At 37.5% G+C, this 27,216-nt stretch overlaps 1 protein-coding gene across 6 annotated transcripts in view; it reads left to right on the forward strand.

The window, feature by feature from the left end:
- Positions 1-27,216, forward strand: part of ME1 (malic enzyme 1) — a 205,756-nt gene that overhangs the window by 18,941 nt on the left and 159,599 nt on the right. For 4 of the 6 annotated variants that reach the window (XM_072832217.1, XM_072832216.1, XM_072832220.1 and 1 more), the window contains exon 2: positions 20,227-20,360. In XM_072832217.1, coding sequence (XP_072688318.1) covers positions 20,227-20,360 — 134 coding nt within the window. Of the gene's footprint in view, positions 1-15,323; positions 15,343-17,775; positions 17,800-20,226; positions 20,361-27,216 lie in introns of those variants that run through there. The other 2 variants (XM_072832219.1, XM_072832218.1) reach the window with 2 other exon arrangements.

The raw sequence follows: 27,216 nt of genomic DNA on the forward strand, positions 1-27,216 counted from the left end.
AAAGACTAAAAATAAAGACCTGGGAAAATGCAAACAGCAGGAAATCAGGGTTATACCTGACATCAGACAATGTAGAATCCATATCAAAAAGCATTGAGACAAAATATTCTGTAATTCTGAAAAGTGCAATTTGGAATGAAGTTAAAAAAGTGATTAGTATCTATGCACCAAATAACACAGTTAGCTACCTTCATTAAAAAAAGACCCTCCTACAGGACATTCCAAGAGAAATAAACATTAATACTAGCAGACTTTAACATCATGTTTTCAGTGCAGGACTGAATGTCTCTCTTTATAGTCCTTTTTTGGTACTTGTTCGCTCTAAGAATTATGTTATACATAAGTTTTCAGTCTACTTAAGACCATTTTACCAGTTCAGTTGGAATATAGAAGCCTTATCACATCTTATTACTTTCCTCTGATTATGTTATAGTTGTTATATTACATCTGCTTACATTTCCATACATTACATAAAATTTTTTTAAATTGAGATATAATTGACAGAAATTAGCTTCAGATATACAACATGAGTGGATGTTTGTATATATTGGCTAATGATCACCACAATAAGTCTAGCAAACATTTGTCCCCATACATAGTCATGAAAATTTTTTTTTTCTTTTCTTTTTTTTAAAATGGTGTTCTTTTTTAAAAAAATTTTTAAAAAGATTTATTTATTTATTTATTTATTTATTTATTTATTTATTTATGAGAAACACACAGAGAGAGAGAGATAGGCAGAGACACAGGCAGAGGGAGAAGCAGGCTCCATGCAAGGAGCCCGACGTGGGACTCGATCCCGGGCCTCCAGGATCACATCCTGGACTGCAGGCGGCTCTAAACCGCTGCACCACCAGGGCTGCCCTGAGAATTTTTTTTCTTGTAATAAGAACTTTTAAGACTTACTCCCTTAGCAACTTTGAAATATGCAATACAGTATTATTAACTATAGTCACCATGCTGCACATTCATCCCCATCTCTATTTTATGACTGGAAGTTTGTACTTTTTGAATATTTTCACCCATTTCCTCTACTTCCGTACTTCCCACTTCTGCCAACCAGCACTCTTGTCTCTGTATCTATGAGCTTTTAAAAAATTTATTTTTAAAAAATTAGTGAGTGTGAGATCACGTATAGTATTTATTTATTCTGACACTGTTTCACTTAGCATAATGCATTCAAGATCCATCCATGTTGTTGAAAATGGTGAGATTTCCTTCTTTTTTTTATTATGGCTGAATAAGATTGCATATATATGGGCCACATTTTCTTTTCTTTTCTTTTTTTTTTTTTTTGGGCCACATTTTCTTTATCTATTCATCCATTGATGGACATTCAGGTTGTTTCCATATCTTGGCAGTTGGAAATGATGCTGCAATGAATATGTGGTTGCATATATACTTTCCATGTAGTATTTTTGTTTTCTTTAGAGAAAAACTCAGAAGTAGAATTGATAGATCATATGGCAGTTCTAATTTTAATTTTTTGAGGAAACTCCATACTGTTTCCATAGTGGATATACCTTTTTCCATTCCTACAAACACTTATTATTTCCTATCTTTTTGATAATAGCCATTCTAACAGGTATGAAGTGATTTCTTGTGGTTTTGTATACATTTTCCTAATGACTACTGATACTGAGCTTCTTTTCATGTGTCTGTTGTCTGTTTATCTTTGGAAAAATGTCTATTCAGATCCTCTGCCCATTTTTAAATTGGATGGTTTGTAATGCTATTGAGTTGTTATGAAAAAATTTTTTTGATGTAATAATTTAATGTAATGTTTATTATTTTTTATTTTAACTGTCATACATATTTTAAAGAATTTAAGGGGAAAGGGTAGTTTGTTACAGTTACAGACTGTAATTGTACAGTTACCAGACTGTATTTGCAATTTCAGATTTTTGTCAGATATCATTTGCTTTCCATCTAAAGAACTGCCTTTAGTGGGATACATAGGTGGTTCAGTCAGTTGAGTGTCTGACTTTTGGTTTTAGCTCAGGTCATGATCTCAGGGTCTTGAGATTGAGCCATGCGTTGGGCTCCATGCTCAGCATGGAGTCTGGTTGAGGTTCTTTCTCCCTCCCTCTGCTTCTCCCCCTGCTCACATACATGCTCTCTCTCAAAAAAATACATTTAAAAAGTCTTAAAAAAAAAAGAATTGCCTTTAACATTTATTTTATTTTATTTATTTTTTTATAAATTTATTTTTTATTGGTGTTCAATTTTCCAACATATAGAATAACATGCAGTGCTCATCCCATCAAGTGCCTCCCTCAGTGCCCATCACCCAGTCACTCCCACACCCCCGCCCACCTCCCCTTCCACCACCCCTAGTTCGTTTCCCAGAGTTAGGAGTCCCTCATGTTCTGTCTCCCTCTCTGACATTTCCCACTCATTTCATTCATTTGGGGAATATAAAAAATAGTGAAAGGGAATAAAGGAGAAAGGAGAACAAATATTTTATTTTTTTTTAAAGATTTTATTTATTTATTCATGAGAGACACAGAGAGGGGCAGAGACACAGGCAGAGGGAGAAGCAGGCTCCCTGCAGGGAGCCCGATGCGGGGACTCGATCCCCGGACCCCAGGTTCACGCCCTGGGGTGGAAGGCAGGCGCTCAACCGCTGAGCCACCCAGGCGTCCCTAGGATTTCTTTTAGATCAGGTTTGCTGGAGACCGGTTGTCTTAGTTTTCCTTCATCTGAGAATGTCTATTTCACTTTCATTTCTGAAAGGTATTTTCACTAGTCTTAGAATTTTGGGTTGACAATTGTTTACCTTCACATTTTAAAAATGCCATTCCTCAAGTGCCTGGGTAGCTCAGTTAGATGAGCATGGATCCTGGAATCAAGCTGGCATCAGGCTCGCTGCTCAGTTGGGAGTCTGTTTTTCTCTCTCCCTCTGACCCCTCCTCACTACTCATGCTCTTGCTTGCACTCTCTCTCAAATGAATAAATAAAAAACCTTTTTAAAAGATTTTATTTATTTATTCATGAGAGGCACAGAGAGAGGCAGAGACACAGGCAGAGGGAGAAGCAGGCTCCCTGATGTGGGACTTGATCCCGGGACTCCAGGATCATGCCCTGAGCCAATGGCAGGCACTAAACTGCTGAGCCACTCAGGGATCCCCTAAATAAAAAAAAATCTCTAAAAAAAATGTCATTGCTCTTCCTTCCAGGCTCCCTTGTTTCTGATGAAAAATCTATAGTCAATCAAATTGTTGTATGCATGCAATGGGTTGTTTTTTTCTGGCTCCTTTTCTTTGTTTCTAGTTTTCAGCATTTCGAAATAATTTTCTGGAGTTAGGTTAGGTGTTTTTTGTTTTTGTTTTTGTGTTTTTTTTTTTTTTTTTTTTTGGTTATCTTCTTGGGGCTGACTGACATTCTTGAATTTGTAAGTTTACATCTTGTACCAAGATGGATGTGTTTAGCCATTATTTCTCCAAATATTTTTTCTTTCTTCTCTCCTTTTGGCATGCTGTTGATACAAATGTTAGGGTTTTTGATACTGTCCCACAGGTCCCTGAGGCTCTGTTTTTTTTTTTTTTTTTCCCATTTTTTTCTTTGTTTTTCAGATTGGTTGATCCATCTGTAAGTTCACTGACTTTTTTGCTCTTTTATCTCCATTCTATTCTTGAGCCTATCCTATGAATTTATTATTTTAGTTATTGTATTTTTCAGTTCTGAAATTTTCATTTGGTTCTTTACAGTTTTAATTTCTTGGATAAAACTTTATATTTTCCCATCATGTCAAAAGACTTGCCCTTACAATTTGGGGTATGGTTACAATAATTGTTTTTAACTTTTTATCTGATAACTCTATTCTCCATATCATCATTGATTATCTTTTCCTTTGAAAGTTAACATTTTCCTGGTACTTCATATGCTGAGTAATTTTTGCATGTATCCTGGACATTTACATATTATGGGATTCCAGGTTTTTGTTAAATCCTAAAGGGAATACTATTCTTTTTACTTTTTTAAAAAATTTAAAAAAAAAATTATTTATGATAGTCACACAGATAGAGAGAGAGAGAGAAAGAGAGAGGCAGAGACATAGGCAGAGGGAGAAGCAGGCTCCATACATCGGGAGCCCGACGTGGGATTCGATCCCGGGTCTCCAGGAACGTGCCCTGGGCCAAAGGCAGGCGCTAAACCGCTGCGCCACCCAGGGATCCCCTTCTTTTTACTTTTTAATTTTCAAACTTGTTCGGTCAATTCACAAGTTGAACCCACCTTCTGTAGTTTGTGGTTCCAGTATTCCTTTCTCAAAGCCCTTTGTAGTGCTGTTTGGATCTGTTTCTTCCTGTGTACTGCCCAGTGGCTAGTGTAGGATCTGTGCAGTGTTTTACACCATAGTTGAGTTCTCAAATCCTTTGTTAAGACTATTTAAGGTCAGGTCTATACATGCATAGCTCAGAGGTGAGTCCAGGAGTTTGTATACAACTTTATGGAATTGCTCTCTTGAGTTCTCTTCTTTCTGTAATCTTGCTGATACTTTGTCTCCTTGATGTCCCCCTTTCCCAGCTCACTAGCCAGAAAATTGGGCCCTTTAGTTTCCTTGCTCTGCATATACTTCCTCTATCTGAATTTGTACTTAGGGCCAAGTGATTGGAAGACAGAGAAAAATGCAACAGACATTTGATCCATGATTTTGGGATCATTGCTCCACTGGTTAAAGAGAATGCTTTTCCTTTCTTACAATTTTAGATGTCTGTGGTGGTCATGCTCCTGTCACCCGCTCTGGGATACTGGGTCGGTGTGTGTGTGGGGGGGCACTGAGGCTGGAGAGAATGGAAAATAATAGTGGATTTCCCTCTTCTGTGATGTTTACCTTTCCTGATTCTTGGACCAGAAAAAGAAAGCTTCTCTTGGCACTTTTTTTTGTCTGTATTCAGTTGCCCTTCTGGCTTTTGGGCTGCTTTTAATTTTAATTTTATTTTTTTTATTTTATTTTTAAAGATTTATTTATTCATGAGAGACATACACAGAGGGAGAAGCAGGCTCCTTGCAGGGAGCCCGATATGGGACTTGATTCCAGATCCTAGGATCATGACCTGAGCTGAAGGCAGACGCCCAACCGCTGAGCTGCCCAGGAGTCCTGAGGCTGCTTTTTAAGTGAAGGCCAGTTGATTAGAGGAGGAAAGAGCCAGGCTACACTGAAAGGAACTCCAGGAAATTCACTTGTTGGTTTGGTAGTACCTTGGATTCTAGTCGTCTTCTCTGTTCTTCTGCTATTTACTTTTTAGAGTCTTCCAATAGCTGCCCAGTGCATTCTGTACAAAATTTATAGTTGGATTAATTGGAGAGACAAGATAAAGTATGCTTACACCATCTTGCACAGAACCAGAACCCTCAGATTTATTATTTTTAGAATGTGAACTTGTGAAACTCAGTCTAACTTGGTTTTAAGTTTTAGGGGGGAAAATTAGGGAATCTCCTCTCAAAGATATATTCCCAATCCTCCCCTCCCCATTTACTGGGCACATATTTGGCATAGTAATGTTAGGAAAGGTTATTCTGTGGGAAATAGTTTATGTAAAAATAACATAATTTATAAAATTTCTATATTTTGAGGATTTAGAAAAATGCTTGGCCTTTTTTTTAAAAAAATAAAAAAACATGTATTTATTTATTTTAGAACAGGTAAAGGGGCAGAGGGAAAGAGAGAGTCCTCAAGTAGACTGCTGAGAAAGGAGCTGGACCTGGGGCTAGATCTCACAACCCTGAGATCATGACCTGAGCCAAAATCAAGAATCAGGTGCTTAATTGACTGAGCCACCCAGGTGCCCTGCTTGGCCTTTTTGATACTGTATGTTTCACTTCTGTTTCTCTTCATGCATGGGGGAGAAAGTGCTACAGAAATTTCAAGGTTCAAAATTCTTCTGGGAAGGTGGGTAGGGTTGTTCTACTGGTGTATATCATAGTTTTATCTTTTAATGTAGTGGCTCATGGGACCTGGAATATAGTTAGTATTCTGTAAAAGTCTTTGAGTGGATAAATGAGGGATAATTATTGAAGTAACTTTTTGTAGCTCTATTTTGCCTTTCAGATATGTCTATAAGCCTCTCCGCAGGTCACAGTCTGTATTGTGGGGTGAATATGCTACTGATCCTTTAGTGGCTATAGGGACGACTAGTGTATCATTTAGGATTGGGTTTTGATGTATATAATAATAACAACAATAAAAACAAATAATAGTGACTTGGTTAAGAAATAACTTATTTTTCTCTGGCACATGAAGGAAATCAGAGTCAGTCTAGCTGTGTTTGGTGGGTCTCAGAATCATCAGGAACATTGCTGCTCTTCCATTTTCAATAACACTTTATGGTCCTGACTGATAATTGGTCTATAGATATTTGTTTATTCCAAGCTGCCTGCTGGAAGAAATGAGAGAAACACAAGAAAGTCCACTTTCCAATGGGATCAGCTCTCTTTAGTGGTTCTTTCCCACATCCTACATGTCACTTCTTTACCAGTTACTGATCAGAACTCAGTCACAGGACCTCATCTAACTCTAGGGGAGTCTAGAAATTTAGTCTTTTAGCTGATACATTACCACCCTAAATAATACGGGGGTCCCCTTACTGGGAAAGAAGGGGAGAACGGTGTTAACTGTAGGCAATGAGCAGTCTCTGCTATAATTAGAAGTGCCAGACACATAAGGATAGAGATTTAACAAATGTAAATAGTAAGTATGGTTATATTATTCTTGGAGATTGAGATAAATGGTTCTTAATAGTTCTTAATAATTTCCATAGCCTTACAGATTAACTATAGGAAAATAAAAATACAAAAGAGTAATGAAAAGTCTGTCTCCCTCCCACTTTGGTGCTGCAGCTAGTTCGTTCTTTCTAGATGCAGTATGGTTTCAAGTGATCAGTAGGTTTTCCGTTATATACTAGAAGGATTGTATGAAGTATATATTTTTGAAGTTAATTTTCTAAGTTAAAATGATATGAGTTAAAATGTAATTGTATTTTTAAAAATATTTTATTTGAGAGAGAGAAAGAGAGTGCACAAGCAGGAGGAAGGGCAGAGGGCAGAGGGAGAACCAGGCTTCCTGCTGAGCAGGGAGCCTGACAAGGGGCTCTATCTCAGGTCCCCGGGATCATGACCTGACCTGAGGCAAAGGCAGATGCTTAACCAACTGAGCCACCCAGGTACTCCAAAATGTTATCAATGTAGGGCATGACTCAGATCTGCCCTTCGTGTGGTGGCTAGGAGGTGGTGTTATGAAGACAAATGTTGCAGTTGGAAGTATGTACGTGAGTCCTACAGAGGCTTGGAAGACAGATTGAGAATCACGAGCCCAGATTGAACCTTCTATCATCTGCCTGGTACTTAGAAACTGCTTCTGAAGTGCTGTTTTCTCTTTCTTTAAAGAGCTAGACTTAGTATGGAGATTCCTCAGTGTGGTGAATAACAAATATTATGGGTGAGTGCTGCTGGCTTAATTGTAGTGTTTTCATAAAATGGCATCACAAATCCGGCAAAGAACTGGTTACTTTTAGGATAAAATTTAGAGCATTATCCAGCTAACAAGGACGGCCTCTTCTGGTTCCTGTCTGTTTTCCCAGGGTCATCTGGTCATCTTTCAACATTCTTCTCATAGTTGATGTTTCCTTTCCTATACTTTTTCCAAGAAGCCAAGCTCTTCTGCATTGGGGTTCATGCCCTTCCTGTTCTCTGCACAGTCACCCTTGAGCCTTTCACCTGGTGAGCTCCTACTCTTCTACTTGTCCTTCAGATCTCATTTTAATATCACTGATAAGTGGACTTTTCTTTTAAGCCCCTAAGTTGAGTTAGTAAAATTTCCCTTTCTTTCCCTTATACTTACCACATTATTATTTTATAATAATTATTATTATTTTTAATTTTTTATTTTATTTTATTTATTTATAATAGACACACAGTGAGAGAGAGAGAGAGGCAGAGACATAGGCAGAGGGAGAAGCAGGCTCCATGCACCGGGAGCCCGACGTGGGATTCGATCCCGGGTCTCCAGGATCGCGCCCTGGGCCAAAGGCAGGCGCTAAACCGCTGCGCCACCCAGGGATCCCCTATTTTATAATTATTTGTGCAGCTATTCATGTTATATCCTGGTAAGCTCTCTAGATTATTAGCTTCAAGAGGCTATGGACCATATTGGACATATCACTGTTTCATTGGCTTAGGCCCTAACTACAAGTGTGAAGCATTCTCTCAGCATATATTTGGTGAAAAATATTTGGTGTGAATGTGATGATTAATTTTATGTGTCATTTTAGCTAAGCCACAGGGTGTCCAGACAGTTGGTCAAATATTATTCTGGGTGTGCCTGTGAGGGTATCTCTGGATGAGATTAACATTTGAATTAAGTAGACTGAGTGAAGCAGACTTGCCTACCTCATGTGGGTGATCCTCATCCAGTCAGTTGAATATCTAAATAGAGCAAAAAGGCTGACCCTCTTGTGAGGAAGAGGGAATCCTTCTTGTCTGACTGCTTTCAAGGTGGGACATCAGTTTTTGTCCCTACCTTTAGATTTGAACTTAAATCACTGGCTCTTCCTGGGTCTTAAACCTGTTGGCTTTTCGACTAGAACTATACTGTCAGCTCTTGTGATTTCTCAGGTCTTTGGGTTTGGACTGGAACAACACCATTGGATTTCCTGGGTCCCCAACTTGCTAACTTTAGATCTGAGGACTTAGCAGACTTCATATTTGCATGAGCCAATTCCTTATAATAAATTTCTTCATATATGTGATGTTTATACACTCACCCTATTTGTTCTGTTTCTGTGGAGACCCCTGACCAATACCAATGACAATCTCCCATAAAGTAAAAGGAGACAAAACATTTCTGAAAAATATCAACTGTGGATCTGAAGTAAGAAAGCCATCTTGTGGCGTTTCTGGGAATATCATGTTGATAAGTGAAGTATGTATCCCTTGGACACTGAAACATAGTTCTCTGCAACAGTCCTTTTTTTTTTTTAAGTTTTATTTAAATTCCAGATAGTGTCATATAGTTTCAGGTGTACAATATAGTGATTGAACTCTTCCATACATCACCCAGTGCTCATCAGAACAAGTGTACTCCTTAGTCCCTGTCACCTCTTTAACTCATCCTCCCACCTCATCTTCCTTCTTCTGGTAACCATCAGTTCTCTATGGTTAAGAGTCTCTTTCTTGGTTTGTTTCTCTCTTTTTTTCCCTTTGCTTGTTTGTTTTATTCCTTAAATTTTACATTTGAGTGAGATCATGTAGTATTTATCTTTCTCTGGCTTATTTCCCTTAGCATTATACTCTAGCTCCATCCATGTCATTGCAAATGGCAAGATTTCACTCTTTTTTATGGCTAATATTCCATTGCGCACACACACATACACACCACATCTTTTTTAAAAATTTTTATTTATTTATGATAGTCACAGAGAGAGAGAGAGAGAGAGAGAGGCAGAGACATAGGCAGAGGGAGAAGCAGGCTCCATGCACTGGTAGCCCGACATGGGATTCGATCCCGGGTCTTCAGGATAGCGCCCTGGGCCAAAGGCAGGCGCTAAACTGCTGCGCCACCCAGGGATCCCACACACACCACATGTTTATCCATTCATTAGTTGATGGACACTTGAGCTGTTTTCATAATTTGGCTATTGTAGATAATGCTTCCATAAACATTGAGGTGCATATATTTCATTGAATTAATATTTTTGTATTCTTTGGATAAGTATATAGTAGTGCAATTGTTAGATCATAGAGTAGTTCTGCTTTTAACTTTTTGAAGAAACTCCATACAGTTTTCCAGAGCACCAGTTTGCATTCCCACCAACAGAGCATGAAGGTTCCTTTTTCTCCACCTTTTTACCAATACCTGTTATTTCTTGTGTTGTTGATTTTAGCCATTCTGCAGGTTTGAGGTGATATCTCATTATAGTTTTGACTTGCACTTCCCTGATAATGAATGATGTTGAGCATCTTTTCATGTGTCTGTTAGCCATCTGTGTATCTTCTTTGGAAGTATGTCTCTTCATGTCTTCTGCCCATTTTTAAAAAAGATTTTATTTATTTATTTTAGGGGGGAGGGGCAGAGGGAGAGAGAGAAAATTTCAAGCAGACTCCCCACTGAGCATGGTCCCTGGCATGGGTCCCTGGTCCCTCAAGGCCTAAGTTGAGCCCCCAACTTAGGCCTTGATCCTACAACCTTGAGATATGACCCGAGCCAAAATCAAGAGTCAGACATTTAACTGACTGAGCCACCCAGGCACCCCTCTTCTGCCTATTTTTTAATTGGATTATTTGGTTTTGGGTGTTCAGTTTTATAAGTTCTTTATAGATTTTGGATACTAACCCTTTATCAGATACATCATGTACAAATATTTTCTTCTATTCCATAGGTTGTTTTTTAGTTTTGTTGTTTTTTTTCCTTCACTATCTGCAACAGTTCTTAAAATATTTTGTACCAAAATCCCTTTGGAAATTTGAAGTCCACAGCTTTCTTAAATAAATGGTTCCAGATAAATAGAATGCATAGTATTATAAAAGAAGCCAAGTATGATACAGCTATCAAAGTACTAAAAAATAAATGTGTGATATAAGATCTATTCCCCTTTATGAAAGACTTAAATAGCAAGACTCTATTTAAATATGAGCAATTTGGGCAACCTGGGTGGCTCAGCGGTTTAGCGCCACCTTCGGCCCAGGGTGTGATCCTGGAGACCCCGGATCAAGTCCCATGTTGGGCTCCCTTCATGGAGCCTGCTTCTCTCTCTGCCTATGTCTCTGCCTCTCTCTCTCTCTCCTCTCTCTCTCTGTCTCTCATGAATAAATAAATAAAACCTTTAAAAAATATGAGCAATTTAAAGTAAAATTTCATTTTTTAAAGAGACTGATATGGAGGTTGTCGACATGACTAGCTTGTGTACTTCTTCATGTTCTAAAACAAACTTACTGTGGGTCTAAATCTACTGTAATTTCAAAGTAATGATAGACACAAATGTTTTTTTCAAGATATATGCCAGAAGTTTAATGTGATAAAATATTGTTTCTATTTATGACAGTCACAGGAACTACTACTACTTCTTTTATTATCTTCTTTTACAATGGAAGGAAATACTAAGTTCCCTAGTGAAAAAAAAGATGCCTACATTGAAAGACTCATGAATTCTATCTTCCGAGTCCTTTAGTGTCTGTGATTAGGTACATGTATGAAAGTGATATGTGTTCAGTGGAAACTGTATTTTGAAGTTTGAATTTTGATATTTTCCTGGGCTAATAATATGTGGTATGATCCTGTCTTGTGATAGTAGGCAGTGGCACCAAGCTGCAGCATGTGGTCAGCCACACAATCACAAGGGTAAACAACCAGTACACTTAAAACCATTCTGTACATATATGTCTATTCTGTTTTTCACTTACAGTGTAATATTTAATCAGTTACATGAGCGTATTAAGTACTTTTTTATATAATAGACTTTGTATAAGATAATTTTGGCCAACTGTAGGCCAATGTAAGTGTCTTAAGCACATTTAAGGTAGGTTGGACTAAGCTGTTGATTTTTGGTAGGTTAGATTTGTTAAATGCATTTTTGACTTAATGGTATTTTCAATTTACAAGGGGTTTATCAGGATATAACTCCATTGTAAGTTGAGGAAGATCTGTACATAGAATTGAACCACATGGAAATGAAAAAGTTTTTCGGATTCATATATTCATCCATTTGTTTATTGAAAACTTATTGAGGCCCTGCTCCATCTTGACCTTCAGAAGCACCTAGACTTCTGGGTAAAACAGCGCTTCAGCAGAAATAATAAGTACTAGAAGTTTCATGACAGAAGTATATGATGTTATGGAAGTACATTGGAGGACAACTCACTAATCCAGAGAGGAGGAGGAAAAGCCTCCTTCTCCTCATTATTCAGGAATAGGAAAGGGACATTTACAAATTTATGTGTAATTTAGTTGGTAATGTGTTAAATTGCCATCTAATTTTCATGCTCTATAGATTCTTTGATTAGCTCAAAGAATTAAGAAATCAAAGTCACAATAAACGGTTATTTTGTAATCTTGATATTTCTGGTTCATAAATGAATAGTCACTACACATACTATCAAGAGCTATGTTTGAAAAATGTAGTATTAACAATGATGGTTAATAATTTCTCAGCTTTATAAGGAATCTGTAAAGATTAGTCACCTGAATTTTAAGTGAGAAATACTTAGGCTATTTAATTAAACTTCTCATCCAGTATTTTAAAAATCCATTTGCTCTCTTAGGTAGAGATCTTCTGTCTTTTAATTAAACAAACATGTCACTTGTAACTACAAAATAGTTATGCTTGCGATATCTTATAATACCTAGATGAAATGATTTTTAGATGTTACAGTTATGATATTTTGATGTAGATTTTAGGGTATCTAGGGCCAAGTATATTTTATTTATTTTTAATTTAAATTCAATAAACATGTAGTGTATTATTTGTTTCAGAGGCAGAGTTTAGTGATTCATCAGTTGTATATAAAGTACTCAGTACATCATGTGCCCTCCTTAGTGCCCATCACCCAGTTACCCCATCTCCCCAACCCACTTCCCCTCCAGCAAACCTCAGTTTACTTCCTATAGTTGAGAGTCTCTTATGGTTTGTCTCCCTCTCTGGTTTTGTCTTGTTTTGTTTTTCCCTCCTTTTAGCGCCAAGTATATTTTAGATAGTTTTTTTTTAAAGATTTTATTTATTTATTCATGAGAGGCATACAGAGAGAGAGAGAAGAGAGAGAGGGAGGGAGAGAGGCAGAGACATAGGCAGAGGGAGAAGCAGGCTCCATGCAGGGAGCCTGACATGGGACTCGATCCCAGGTCTCCAGGATTAGGCCCTGGGCTGAAGGCAGTGCTAAACCGCTGAGCCACCCAAGCTGCCCTAGATACATTTTTGTAATCATTGCTTCTACCAATTTAAATCACTTTATATTAGATATAAGTAAAAATTTTTTGTATACTTATTTTTTATTGGTGTTCAATTTGCCAACATATAGAATAACACCCAGTGCTCATCCCATCAAGTGCCCCCCCTCAGTGCCCGTCACCCAGTCGCCCCCACCCCCCGCCCACCTCCCTTTCTACCACCCCTGGTTCTTTTCCCAGAGTTAGGAGTCTCTCATGTTCCGTCTCCCTTTCTGATATTTCTCACTCATTTTTTCTCCTTTCCCCTTTATTCCCTTTCACTATTTTTTATATTCCCCAGATGAATGAGACCATATAATGTTTGTCCTTCTTCAATTGACTTATTTCACTCAGCATAATCCCATCCAGTTCCATCCACGTCGAAGCAAATGGTGGGTATTTGTCATTTCTAATGGCTGAGTAATATTCCATTGTATACATAGACCACATCTTCTTTATCCCTTCATCTTTCGATGGACACCGAGGCTCCTTCCACAGTTTGGCTATTGTGGACATTGCTGCTATAAACATCGGGGTGCAGGTGTCCCGGTGTTTCCCTGCATCTGTATCTTTGGGGTAAATCCCCAGCAGTGCAATTGCTGGGTTGTAGGGCAGGTCTATTTTTAACTCTTTGAGGAACCTCCACACAGTTTTCCAGAGTGGCTGCAACAGTTCACATTCCCACCAACAGTGCAAGAGGGTTCCCCTTTCTCCACATCCTCTCCAACATTTGTTGTTTCCTGCGTTGTTAATTTTCCCCATTCTCACTGGTGTGAGGTGGTATCTCATTGTGGTTTTGATTTGTATTTCCCTGATGGCAAGTGGTGCGGAGCATTTTCTCATGTGCTTGTTGGCTATGTGTATGTCTTCCTCTGGGTTTTCTGTTCATGTCTTTGGCCCATTTCGTGATTGGATTGTTGGTTTCTTTGCTGTTGAATTTAATAAAGAGGTAAAGGATCTATACCCTAAAAACTACAGAACACTTCTGAAAGAAATTGAGGAAGATACAAAGAGATGGAAAAATATTCCATGCCCATAGATTGGATGAATTAATATTGTGAAAATGTCAGTGTTACCCAGGGCAATTTACACGTTTAATGCAATCCCTATCAAAATACCATGGACTTTCTTCAGAGAGTTGGAACAAATTATCTTAAGATTTGTGTGGAATCAGAAAAGACCCCGAATAGCCAGGGGAATATTAAAAAAGAAAACCATAGCCAGAGGCATCACAATATCAGATTTCAAGTTGTACTACAAAGCTGTGGTCATCAAGACAGTGTGGTACTGGCACAAAAACAGACACATGGAACTGAATAGAGGATCCAGAAGTGGACCCTCAACTTTATGGTCAACTAATATTCGACAAAGGAGGAATGACTATCCGCTGGAAAAAAGACAGTCTCTTCAATAAATGGTGCTGGGATAATTGGACATCCACATGCAGAAGAATGAAACTAGACCACTCTCTTGCACCGTACAAAGATAAACTCAAAATGGGTGAAAGATCTAAATGTGAGACAAGATTCCATCAAAATCCTAGAGGAGAACACAGGCAACACCGTTTTTGAACTTGGCCACAGTAACTTCTTGCCAGATACATCCATGAAGGCAAGAGAAACAAAAGCAAAAATGAACTATTGGGACTTCACCAAGATAAGAAGCTTTTACACAGCAAAAGAAACAGTCAACAAAGCTAAAAGACAGCCTCCAGAATGTGAGAAGATATTTGCAAATGATGTATCAGATAAAGGGCTACTTTCCAAGATCTATAAAGATATGAGTAAAAATTAATTGCTATGTAATGACACCAAATGTTTTTCTTAAAGAAGCTGCTGTTAATATATTGTTGGTTTTAAATAATTGATTTTCTGCCTTTTGAGGAGACTGTCACTAGAGTATTTGGTTACACAGCTGAATGCACTCAAAATAATCATTTAAAAACTTTACTTTGGAAATGTATATCCCATCTGGTTTCCTGGCTTTTTGAAGGAATGAGGTTGCATACACCAGGAAAATTCTAGAAGTCATAATCTACATTTTTAATTAGAATTAAAAAAATCAATTTCAAAGATCAATATTTGGCACTCTGGAAGACTTGGGGGAAGGAATCCTTCAGTATATGTCCAGGACAAATTAGTACCATTTTTCCTTCTATAGTTACAGAATGTGCATATAACGTATGCTAGTACATTTGAAAATACTGACATTTAGAGCTAAGCCACTTTGATATCTTTATTTCAGAATAATAAATAGTAAAAACAAACATTACAATAAATGCATTTTATAATGAAGTATTTATATGTAGATTACTTAAAGATTTTTGTGACTTAGATGTTTTCCTTTTTTCCATTCTGCTTGATTACTTTCTTTATTCAGGAAAAAACAAGGGAAATTACTGAAGTTTATTGCAAGCATTAAAGATGGTTAGTACAGAATTCAGATTGTTATCTATTCTGTTTTTATGGTAATCATTTCTGATACATTACTCAGGACAATGTTTCTTTCTCAGGTGTAAACACGGTTATAATATAAATCTCTTGTTATGCCAGGAATTTTGTTTTAATTTCTGCTTGATAGTCTCAGTTTTCTCAAGAAGAGATACGTAGATCAATTAGTAGAGTCCAGAAGAATAGTTGTCCTGTGTGCTGTTCTCAGCAGTGAAATAGCATACCATTCTGCTGTCTAGGGATCTGGTGTATGAGAAAGCTTTTAGGGAATTAGAATTATAGGTGGTCTAGAAACCTAATATATGTATAGAAGTCTAAACTTTTTAACTACATGAAAGACTTAGTAGAAATCAAATGAAAGTTAGAAGCTGCATGTATACTTTGGATACACTATCCTTTGCTAGATAGGCTCTGCAGCATAGCCCTGAGGTAAGAATTCTTTGAAACAGGTATTTGTTACATCAGCTTTTAATGAGGAGAATGTATTAAGCTAGTGTTTCACCTTATTAAGCTAGTGTTTAGTAAGGAGAATGTACTAAGCTATTGTTTATAATTTCTAAAAAAATATATATGAATATATCTGTTAGTATGAAAAAAAATGAAACATAGAACCAAGATCATTAAGTGGTTCAAAATTCCACTTATTATTTCTCTGAATACTTTCTGGGAAGCTGCTGTTTGGTAGGAATCACATTGATGTGTCATTCTTAACTGATTTAAGGGAAATCATGCTATATATATTTTTTTACATTTTCAGGGATTTTAAGATTTAAGTTTGCTTGTTCATTGACTTTTTTTTTCATTGACCTTTTTTTTTAATTCATAAAGGGTAGTAATAGAATATGAACCCAGTCATAGGACTTTAACGTGGCCCCATTCCCCAGATTTTTAAGCCCTAGTTTTTTTGTTTTGTTTTTGATGGTGGTGGTGGTTAAGAGTTGAACTGACACTTTATTATGCCATAGAATATTTGGCTAACAGTATGTGGGTGTTTGTAGTTACTATCAAAGGATAGCAAAAGAGTCAGATGGCATTGTCATTTACATGGCAAAAGCTACAGGAGACCTATTAGGTCAGACCAACATTGGAAAATCTTTTTTTTTTTTAACTTAAAAATATTTTATTTATTTATTCATGTGAGAGAGAGAGAGAGAGAGAGAGGCATAGACACAGGCAGAGGGAGAAGCAGGCTCCATTCCATGCAGGGAACCTGACGTGGGACTCGATCCTGGGTCCCAAGGACCACACCCTGGGCTGAAGGTGATGCTAAACCACTGAGCCACCCGGGTTGCCCAACATTGGAAAATCTATGTAAAAATAAAAATACTGGCTAACAATAAATGATTAAGTGCCATTATTAAGTGAACACAGGAGCATATGTGAGTACTTCTGATAATAAGCCTTATTCTCAGAATATTGATAATTTTGATTATTATTTTGCAGGTAGATTTTTGAGATTTTTAAGATTTTTTTTGCATAGTATTCAGAAGCTTGTTGCTTTTTACATATGGTCATGTATTTTTGAGATTTTTAACTTTACTCTTGTTTTTTCCCATTTTTTAATTTCCAAATTTTTCATTTTGAGCTAGAGGAAAATCTGTTGAGTTTTCTTTCTTTTTCAAATACATTGCTGTACTTGATTCTGTTTTAATCTATAGTGATCCATGATATTTTTGCCTAAAATGATCAGTCTTCCCAGTTATATCTTTAACAAGTGGAGTGTGCTTTCCATTTTATAGTTACTTTTTTATACAAATATCCCTTTTTTTGTTTAATTTTATTTATGCATGTATTATTTTGGGGGGGCAGAGGGAGAGAATCTTTTTTTTTAATATTTTATTTATTTATTCATGAGAGACAGGGAGAGAGAGGGAGAGAATAGGCAGAGGGAGAAGCTGGGAGGGAGCCTGATGCAGGACTCGATCCCAGGACCCTGGGATTACGACCTGAACTAAAGGCATATGCTCAATCACTGAGCCACCCAGGAGTCCCAAGGGAGAGAGAGAATCTTAAGCAGGCTCTGTGCCCAGCATGAAGCCCAATGAGGGAGGGGCTCAGTCTTAAAACCCTGAGATTATGGTCTGAGACAAAATCAAGAGTTGGACACTTAACCAGCTGAGCCACCCAGGTGCCCCAGTTCCTTTTAATTTTAAATTTAACTTACCAAGAATTAATATGCTTATCAGTTTCCTAAGCAATAATTTTACTTTTTTTAAAATTCTAATATTTCTCTAAAGTTAAATATTTAAAGCTTTCTATTTTATTTATGCAGCAGATTACTGAATTCTAGTTATGCCAGGTACTTTCCTAACCATTAAGGATGAAGCAGTGAAAAACAACAACAACAAAAAACAGACAAAAATCCCTGACCTCATGGAGTTTGCATTCTGGTGGGGAGCATAAACCATAGATAAAGAAAATGGCATGCAAAAGGTGCTAGCAATATTGAGTGTCTCCTTCCTTTTTTAATTTTTTTTTTGTTTCTGCTATTAAGTTTTATTTTTTTAAATTTATTTTTTATTGGTGTTTAATTTGCCAACATATAGAATAACACCCAATGCTCATCCCATCAAGTGCTCCCCTCAGTGCCTGTCACCCAGTCACCCCCACCCCCCGCCCACCTCCCCTTCCCCCACCCCTAGTTCGTTTCCCAGAGTTAGGAGTCTGTCATGTTCCGTCTCCCTTTCTGATATTTCCCACTCATTTTTTCTCCTTTCCCCTTTATTCCCTGTCACTATTTTTTATATTCCCCAAATGAATAAGACCATATAATGTTTGTCCTTCTCCGAATGACTTATTTCACTCAGCATAATATGCTCCAGTTCTATCCAGGTCAAAGCAAATGGTAGGTATTTGTCGTTTCTAATGGCTGAGTAATATTCCATTGTATACATAGACCACATCTTCTTTATCCCTTCATCTTTTGATGGACACCGAGGCTCCTTCCACAGTTTGGCTATTGTGGACATTGCTGCTATAAACATCGGGGTGCAGTTGTCCTGGCGTTTCACTGCATCTGTATCTTTGGGGTAAATCCCCAGCAGTGCAATTGCTGGGTCGTAGGGCAGATCTATTTTTAACTCTTTGAGGAACCTCCACATAGTTTTCCAGGGCGGCTGCACCAGTTCACATTCCCACCAACAGTGCAGGAGGGTTCCCCTTTCTCCTGCTGCCTGCTGGAACTCCTAGGCAAAGGACTGACAGGTGCACTGTCTGCTCTTCTCCAGGCCTCCAGTAGAGGGTGGTGGGGCCAGGCACAGTTGAACATACTGGATTTTCCTTTAGGAAAGGGGCCATCCAGTTGCTGGGGAGCAGAACAGCTCCAAGGACCCCCAACTGAACATGTAACAGTGGGGCTTTTGCAGTCATAAGAGTGGCTGCTATTGGAGAAAAATCTCTGGGAACTGGACATCTGTGCTGATAGCACGTGGAGACCTTTTGAGCAGTCAGGATTGTAAAGTTTCTTGTACTGGAGGTTCTGGAGCCATTGGTCCCAGCTAGCCCTTGTAGGCAATTTAGAAGCTCCACTAGGGGTCATTCAGTGGACAATTCTATCTGACTTTCTTCGGTCTGCCCCCTGATGCAGTAGTTTAATCAAACATAAAGCTTTCCATCAGCGACATGAATTATTGAGCCTAAATATATAAAAAATTAGAAGAAAGAATTGTTTGTTGATCTCCTTTACCTACTTTCTGAGGTTGGACGTGTTCATTTCTCAAGAATCAGGGTCATCCACATCTGGGATGAACCAAATTGTCTTTTTCCCAGAGTAATAATACAGTTCCTAAAGATTTGGGAGTTATTATTTTACCATTACAAGAAACTTTTAGAGGCAGAGGAGGATGGCTGTAGAGTTGCTCAATACAAAGTAGTGAACACATTTCTACCATCCTTATTGTCTGAGAAGCATCAGTCGTGGTTCCAGTGAGTGAACCTGACCATCAGCACTTTTGCCAGACCCAGGGCAACAGCTGTCAGTCTAGTCAAAGAAGTGTCTTGGGCTTCGGTAGCTCTAGGGGCATCATCTCCAGGGGGAACTGCTCATTCCATTCTTCCAGATTAAGGACTCCTGGGGTTTCTCTGCTATTACTTATCTTCATATTATATTCTAGCAAATCTCTTCAGTCTATTCTGAATTTCTGTATCAACCCATCAGTTATATTTGTTTGTTTTTGAGCCTCATGTTTTATATAGTCAGTGTTTATGTAAACAAATAACATAGTATAATAATAGTTTTCTAATGGGCATACTGGCTGAGTCTGGAAAGGCTTTGGAGAGGAAGGAGCATCTGAGGTCAAACTTGAAAGGCAAAGAAGCAGGGAGCACATTTTTGTCCATGGTGTCATGCAAGAATAAAAGTATGTTGTGTTCATGCAATGGTGAGAAATTTTGTGTAGCTAGGAGTGTAGTTAAGAATAGTAGGAGATAATTTGGAAAAGGAGTGTTGGAACAAGTGCCTCAATCCTATAAAGCATTTTCTGAACTATTTTATAGGAGGAGGCACAGCAGGTCATAGGTGACCTACTCATGTTCATAATTTTAAAATCTCTTATAACTCCTACCCATTTGTGTATTGAATATCAGCAATAATATTTATATCTTTCATTTGCATATCTTCACATCATTTTCTTCATTACCTAATTTTAAAACAAACAACATGAAAATATTTATAGTATTCTAATATTTAAAGATGAGGAAACAGGTATTGAGAGATTACATGATCTCAAAGTTGAATGGCTGTGTTTAGGTAAGACCAGATCTTCTGATTTTTAATTCCATGTGTTTGTTGGAATTTTGTGTGTGTGTGTATAATTTTTGGTTTTTTATTCCTTGAAATTATTGTTTTTCTTTTATCCCTAGGACTTGGCTTTTACCCTGGAAGAAAGACAACAGTTGAATATTCATGGATTGTTGCCACCTTGCTTCATCAGTCAGGATATCCAGGTTCTTAGAATCATTAAAAATTTTGAGCGTCTGACCTCTGACTTTGACAGGTAACACATTCCTGAAGATGATTTTTATATTTTTTTTAGTAGTTTATTGGATGAGAAAGTTAAAATATTAAGTGATTTGGAAAGAGTAGTCAAGTTTGAGAAGAATTTGCTTATAAATACAATGATGTTTTAAAACAAATTTACCCTTGGTAGGAATATTAGAAAAATAGAAAATTTTCTTTCCTAAACTATACTCTCAGAGAGACGACTTTTCTCTTGTGATCAAATGGTTGTTGTGAAGGCCAATTATTGGAAATGCCCTTTTAGGCAGAGTAAAACCAGGTCATAATGCCTTTCAGCCAGATTTTAGGTTCATTGTAGATAAAAGCATACTTTTTCAACTTCCAAGGCTGGTTCTAGCACTGCTGCAAATTTGGGTCACTTTTAGAATTCTGTTTCTGTGTTTGCACAAAGACGAAGGTACTATTGTTCCCTACCTTTGGAATTGGAGAGCTGTCTGTTGAAATTCTGGCTGTATTTCACCAGCAGTGGGGCCTTGAGCAAACTACTACAACCAGTGCCATGACCACTGTGTCTGCCTTGCCCTGTGCCTGTGGCTTGGCCCTTATTAAGGTACTAAAACTCTCTAAACCTGAGGTTTTTCATTTGTGAGTTGAAAGAAATAGAGTTATTTGAAAATATTGTAGCAAAGGTTAGAAGAAGTAACAGACTAACACGTAGGAAGTATTTGTATTAGGGTTCTCCAGAGGAAAGGAACCAACACATACATGCATATATATCCTGCTGGTCCTATATAGAGAGACTTTTAAAAATTTACTTATTTTAAAGAATTGGCTCACATTATTTTTTTGTATATTTTTTTTATTGGAGTTTGATTTGCCAACATATAGTATAATACCCAGTGCCCCCCCTCAGTGCCTGTCACCCAGTTACCCCATCCCCCTGCCCACCTACCCTTCCACTACCCCTGCTTCGTTTCCCAGAGTTAGGAGTCTCTCATGTTCTGTCACCCTCACTGATATTTCCCACTCATTTTCTCTCCTTTCCCCTTTATTCCCTTTCACTGTTTTTTTATATTCCTTATATGAATGAAACCATATAATGTTTGTCCTTCTCCGATTGACTTAATTCACTCAGCATAATATGCTCCAGTTCTATCCACGTTGAAGCAAATGGTGGGTATTTGTCATTTTAATGGCTGAGTAATATTCCATTGTATATATAGACCACATCCTCTTTATTCATTCATCTTTCGTTGGACACCGAGGCTCCTTCCACAGTTTGGCTATTGTGGATATTGCTGCTATAAACATTGGGGTGCAGTGTCTCGGTCTTTCACTGCATCTCTATCTTTGGGGTAAATCCCCAGCAGTGCAATTGATGGGTCATAGGGTAGCTCTATTTTTAACTCTTTGAGGAACCTCCACACAGTTTTCCAGAGTGGCTGCACCACTTCACATTCCCACCAACAGTGCAAGAGGGTTGGTTCCCCTTTCTCCACATCCTCTCCAACATTTGTGGTTTCCTGCCTTGTTAATTTTCCCCATTCTCACTGGTGTGAGGTGGTATCTCATTGTGGTTTTGATTTGTATTTCCCTGATGGCAAGTGGTGCAGAGCATTTTCTCATGTGCATGTTGGCCATGTCTATGGCTTCCTCTGTGAGATTTCTCTTCATGTCTTTGGCCCATTTCATGATTGGATTGTTTGTTTCTTTGCTGTTGAGTTTAATAAGTTCTTTATAGATCTTGGATACTAGCCCTTTATCTGATAGGTCATTTGCAAATATCTTCTCCCATTCTGTAGGTTGTTTTTTAGTTTTGTTAACTATTTCTTTTGCTGTACAGAAGCTTTTTAACTTGATGAAGTCCCAGTAGTTCATTTTTGCTTTTGTTTCCCTTGCCTTCATAGATGTATCTTGTAAGAAGTTGCTGTGGCCAAGTTCAAAAAGGGTGTTGCCTGTGTTCTCCTCTAGGATTTTGATAGATTCTTGTCTCACATTTAGATCTTTCATCCATTTTGAGTTTATCTTTGTGTATAGTATAAGAGAATGGTCTATTTTCATTCTTCTGCAAATGACTAATTTTTCCAGCACCATTTATTGAAGAGACTGTCCTTTTTTTCCAGTGGATAGTCTTTCCTGATTGGTCAAATATTAGTTGACTGTAGAGTTGAGGGCCCATTTCTGAGTTCTCTATTCTGTTCCATTGATCTATGTGTCTGTTTTTGTGCCAGTACCACACTGTCTTGAGGACCACTGCTTTGTAGTACAACTTGAAATCTGATATTGTGATGCCTCTGGCTCTGGTTTTCTTTTTCAATATTCCCCTGGATATTTGGGGTCTTTTCTGATTCCACACAAATCTTAAGATAATTTGTTCCAACTCTCTGAAGAAAGTCCATGGTATTTTGATAGGGATTGCATTGAACGTGTAAATTGCCCTGGGTAGCCTAGACATTTTCACAACATTAATTCTTCCAATCCATGAACATGGAATGTTTTTCCATCTCTGTGTCTTCCTCAGTTTCTTTCAGAAGTGTTCTGTAGTTTTTAGGGTATAGATCCTTTACCTCTTTGGTTAGGTTTATTCCTAGGTATCTTATGATTTTGGGTGCAATTGTAAATGGGTTTGACACCTTAATTTCTCTTTCTTCAGTCTCATTGTTAGTTTATAGAAATGCCACTGATTTCTGGGCATTGATTTTGTATCCTGCCACACTGCTGAATTGCTCTATGAGTTCTAGCAATCTTGGGGTGGAGTCTTTTGGGTTTTCTATGTAGAGTATCATGTCATCTGTGAAGAGGGAGAGTTTGACTTCTTCTTTGCCAATTTGAATGCTTTTTAATTCTTTTTGTTGTCTGATTGCTGAGGCCAGTACTTCTAGTACTATATTGAATAGCAGTGGTGAGAGTGGACATCCTTATCTGTTCCTGATCTTAGGGGAAAGGCTCCCAGTGTTTCCCCATTGAGAATGATATTTGCTGTGGGCTTTTCTTAGATGGCTTTTAAGATGCTGAGGAATGTTCCCTCTATCCCTACACTCTGAAGAGTTTTATCAGGAATGGATGCTGTATTTTGTCAAATGCTTTCTCTGCATCTATTGAGAGGATCATATGGTTCTTGTTTTTTCTCTTGTTGATATGATCTATCACATTGATTGCTTTACGAGTGTTGAACCAACCTTGCATCCTGGGGATAAATCCCACTTGGTCATGGTGAATAATCTTCTTAATGTATTGTTGGATCCTATTGGCTAGTATCTTGTTGAGAATTTTTTATATTGGTCTATAATTCTCCTTTTGCTCTATAATTATAGACCAATATCCCTGATATTGGTCTATAATTCTCCTTTTAATGTACTGTTGGATCCTATTGACTACTATCTTGTTGACAATTTTTGCATCTGTGTTCATCAGGGATATTGGTCTATAATTCTCCAGTATCCCAGATAATTCATCAGGGATATTGGTCTTTGTCTGGTTTTGGAATTAAGGTGATGCTGGCCTCATAAAACGAGTTTGGAAGTGTCTTTCCCTTTATATCTTTTGGGACAGCTTTAGTAGAATAGGTATTGTTTCTTCTATAAACTTTTGATAGAATTCCCCTGAGAAGCCATCTAGCCCTGGACTTTTGTGTCTTGGGAGTTTTTTGATGACTGCTTCAATTTCCTCCCAGGTTATTGGCCTGTTCAGGTTTTCTATTTCTTCCTGTTCCAGTTTTGGTAAATTGTGGTTTTCCAGAAATGCATCCATTTCTTCTAGATTGCCTAATTTATTGGTATATAGTTACTCATAATACAGTTTTTAAATTGTATTTCCTTGGTTTTGGTTGTGATCTCTCCTTTTTCACTCATGATTTTATTATTATTATTATTAATTTTAAATTGGAGTTCAGTTTGCCAACATATATCATATCACCCAGTGCTCATCCCGTCAAGTGCCCCCCTCTCATGATTTTATTAATTTGAGTCTTTTTTCTTTTTAATAAGGCTGGCTAATGGTTTATCTAATGAATTCTTTTAAAGAACCAACTCCTGGTTTTCTTGATCTGTCCTACAGTTCTTCTGGTCTCTATTTCATTGAATTCTGCTCGAATATTTAACTCTCTTCTGCTTGGTGTAGGTTTTATTTGCTGTTCTTTCTCCAGTTCCCTTAAGTGTGAGGTTAGCTTGTATATTTGAGTTTTTTCCAATTTTTTGAGGGATGCTTGTATTGCAATGTATTTCCCTATTCGGACTGCTTTTGCTGTATCCCAGATATTTTGAATGGTTGTATCTTCATTTTCATTAGTTTCCATGAATCTTTATAATTCTTCTCTAATTTCATGGTTGACCCATTCATCTTTTAGCAGGATGCTCTTTAACCTCCAGGTGTTTAAGTTTCTTCCAAATTTCTTCTTGTGATTGAATTCTAGTTTCAAAACACTGTGGTCTGAAAATATACAGGGGACAATCCCAATCCTTTGGAATCGGTTGAGACCTGATTTGTGTCCCAGTATGTGGTCTGTTCTAGGAAAGTTCCATATGCACTTGAGAAGAATATGTATTCAGTTGGATTCAGATGCAAAGCTCTGTATATATCTGTGAAATCCATCTGGTTCAGTGTATCGTTTAAAGCTCTTGTTTCTTTGGTCATGTTGTGCTTAGAAATCTGTCATTTGCAGAAAGTACCGTGTTGAAGTCTCCTATTATTAGTGTATTATTATCTAAGTATGTCTTTAGTTTGGTTAGTAATTGAATATTTATGTCACATTAGGGGCATAAATGATTGTTAGGTCTTCTTGTTGGATAGACCCTTTAAGTATAATATAGTATCCCTTTTCATCTCTTACTACAGTCTTTGGGATAAACTTTAATTTATGTGATATGAAGATTGCTACCCCAGCTTTTTTTTCAGGACCATTTGAATGGTAAATTGTTTTCCAACCTTTCATTTTCAGGCTGTAGGTGTCCTTAGGTCTCAAATGAGTTTCTTGTAGACAGCAAATAGATAGATGGGTCTTGTTTTTTTATCCAGTCTGAAACCCTGCATCTTTTGATGGGATCATTTAGCCCGTTCATGTTCAGAGTAACTATTGAAAGATAAGAATTTAGTGTCATCATAATACCTATTCAGTCCCTGTTTTTGTGGATTATTTCTTTGGGCTTCCTCTTTCTTTTACAGAGTCCCTCTTAATATTTCTTGCAGAGCTGGTTTGATGCTCACATATTCTTTTGGTTTCTGCCTATCTTGGATGCTTATCTCTCCCTCTATTCTGAATGAGAGCCTTGCTGGATCTAGTATTCTTGGCTGCATGTTCTTCTCATTTAGTTCCGTGAATATATCCTGCCAGCCCTTTTTGGCCTGCTAGGTCTCTGTGGAGAGGTCTCCTGTTAATCTAATATTTTTCCCCATTTAAGTTAGGGATCGCTTGTCTCTTGCTGCTTTAAGAATTTTCTCTTTATCTTTGGAATTTGCAAGTTTCACTATTAAATGTTGAGGTGTTGAACAGTTTTTATTGGTTTTGGGGGACCTCTCTATCTTCTGAATGCCTGTTTTCCCTCCCCAAGTTAGGGAAGTTCTCAGCTATGATTTGTTCTAATATGCTTTCTGGCCCTCTGGTCCTCTCAGTGCTCTTTGGAACCCCAATTATATGTAGATTTTTCCTTCTGAAGCTATCATTTATTTCCCTTAACCTTTCCTCATGGTCTTTTGTTTTTCTTTTTTTTCCTCAGCTTCCTTCCTTGCCATCAACTTGTCTTCTATGTTACTCACTCTTTCTTCTACCTCATTGATGCTCGTCATTAGGATCTCCAGTTTGGATTGCATCTCATTTAATTGATTTTTAATTTTGGCTTAATTAGATCTAAATTCTGCAGTCATGTAGTCTCTTGAATCCTTTATGCTTTTTTCCAGAGGCACCAGTAGCTTTATAATTGTGCTTCTGAATTGGCTTTCTGATATCAAATTGTAATCCAAATTCTGTAACTGTGGCAGAGAGTACTGTTTCTCTTTCTTTCTTTTGTGGAGAGTTCTTCCTTCTAGTCATTTTGCTCAGTGCGGAGTGGCTGTCTGAGCGAACTATCAACCACAACCTAAGTAAATTTTACCCTACATGATTCTGTGAGGGTCAGAGACCAGAAATTGAAAACAAAGATCAGAATGAAATAAAATAAAAGGACCACTAAAGTGAAAAACAAATTTTAAAACAAAGTAGTCAAATAATAAAAGGCCAAGAATCCCAAAGAAGAAGAAAAAAAAGAGAAAAAAGAGAAAAAAGCAAAAGTAAAGAGGCAAAAAAAGAAAAGAGAAAAAAGAGGGGTACTGGGAGATGGTGGTGGTGACGAAGTTGTAGTGGAGGGAGAATGTAGTCTACCTGAGGGGTCCTAGAGGGTGATCCTCTTGGTTCTGAGTATATTAAGTTCTGTATGTTAGAAAATGCTCAGTCCCAAATTTACATAAACCAGAAATAGTTTAGAGACCCCCACTATTGACCACCAAAACATAAATGAGATAAAAGAGGGGGGTGAATGGGAATGAAGAGAGAATATAATCTCACAGAGTGAACCAGCAGTGACCACTTGGTTCTGGGTGCATACTGGTCATGTGTTAGAAGGTATTAACTTCCCCCATTGTAGAACAAAATGAGCCAGAGAAAACAAAAAAAATCACACAAAGCAAAAAAATCACACAAAACAAAAAAATCGTATCATGTATATATCACAAAATTGAGTATGTTGAAGGGAATCTAGAAGTGGAAAATATATCTAAGACCTATAATTGTAGAAATATGAAAGTCGAAAAGGAAGAAACTTAAAAATGAAGAGGTGGTAAAATAGTATAGTTAAGGTGGGAAAAGAGAAAAAAAATTGGAAGTTTATAGTCTGATATAAAAACAAGTTGTAAAAAAAAAAAAA

This window comes from Canis lupus, chromosome 7 (genome assembly GCF_048164855.1).
Source record: "Canis lupus baileyi chromosome 7, mCanLup2.hap1, whole genome shotgun sequence".
Taxonomy (NCBI): Eukaryota; Metazoa; Chordata; class Mammalia; order Carnivora; family Canidae; genus Canis; species Canis lupus.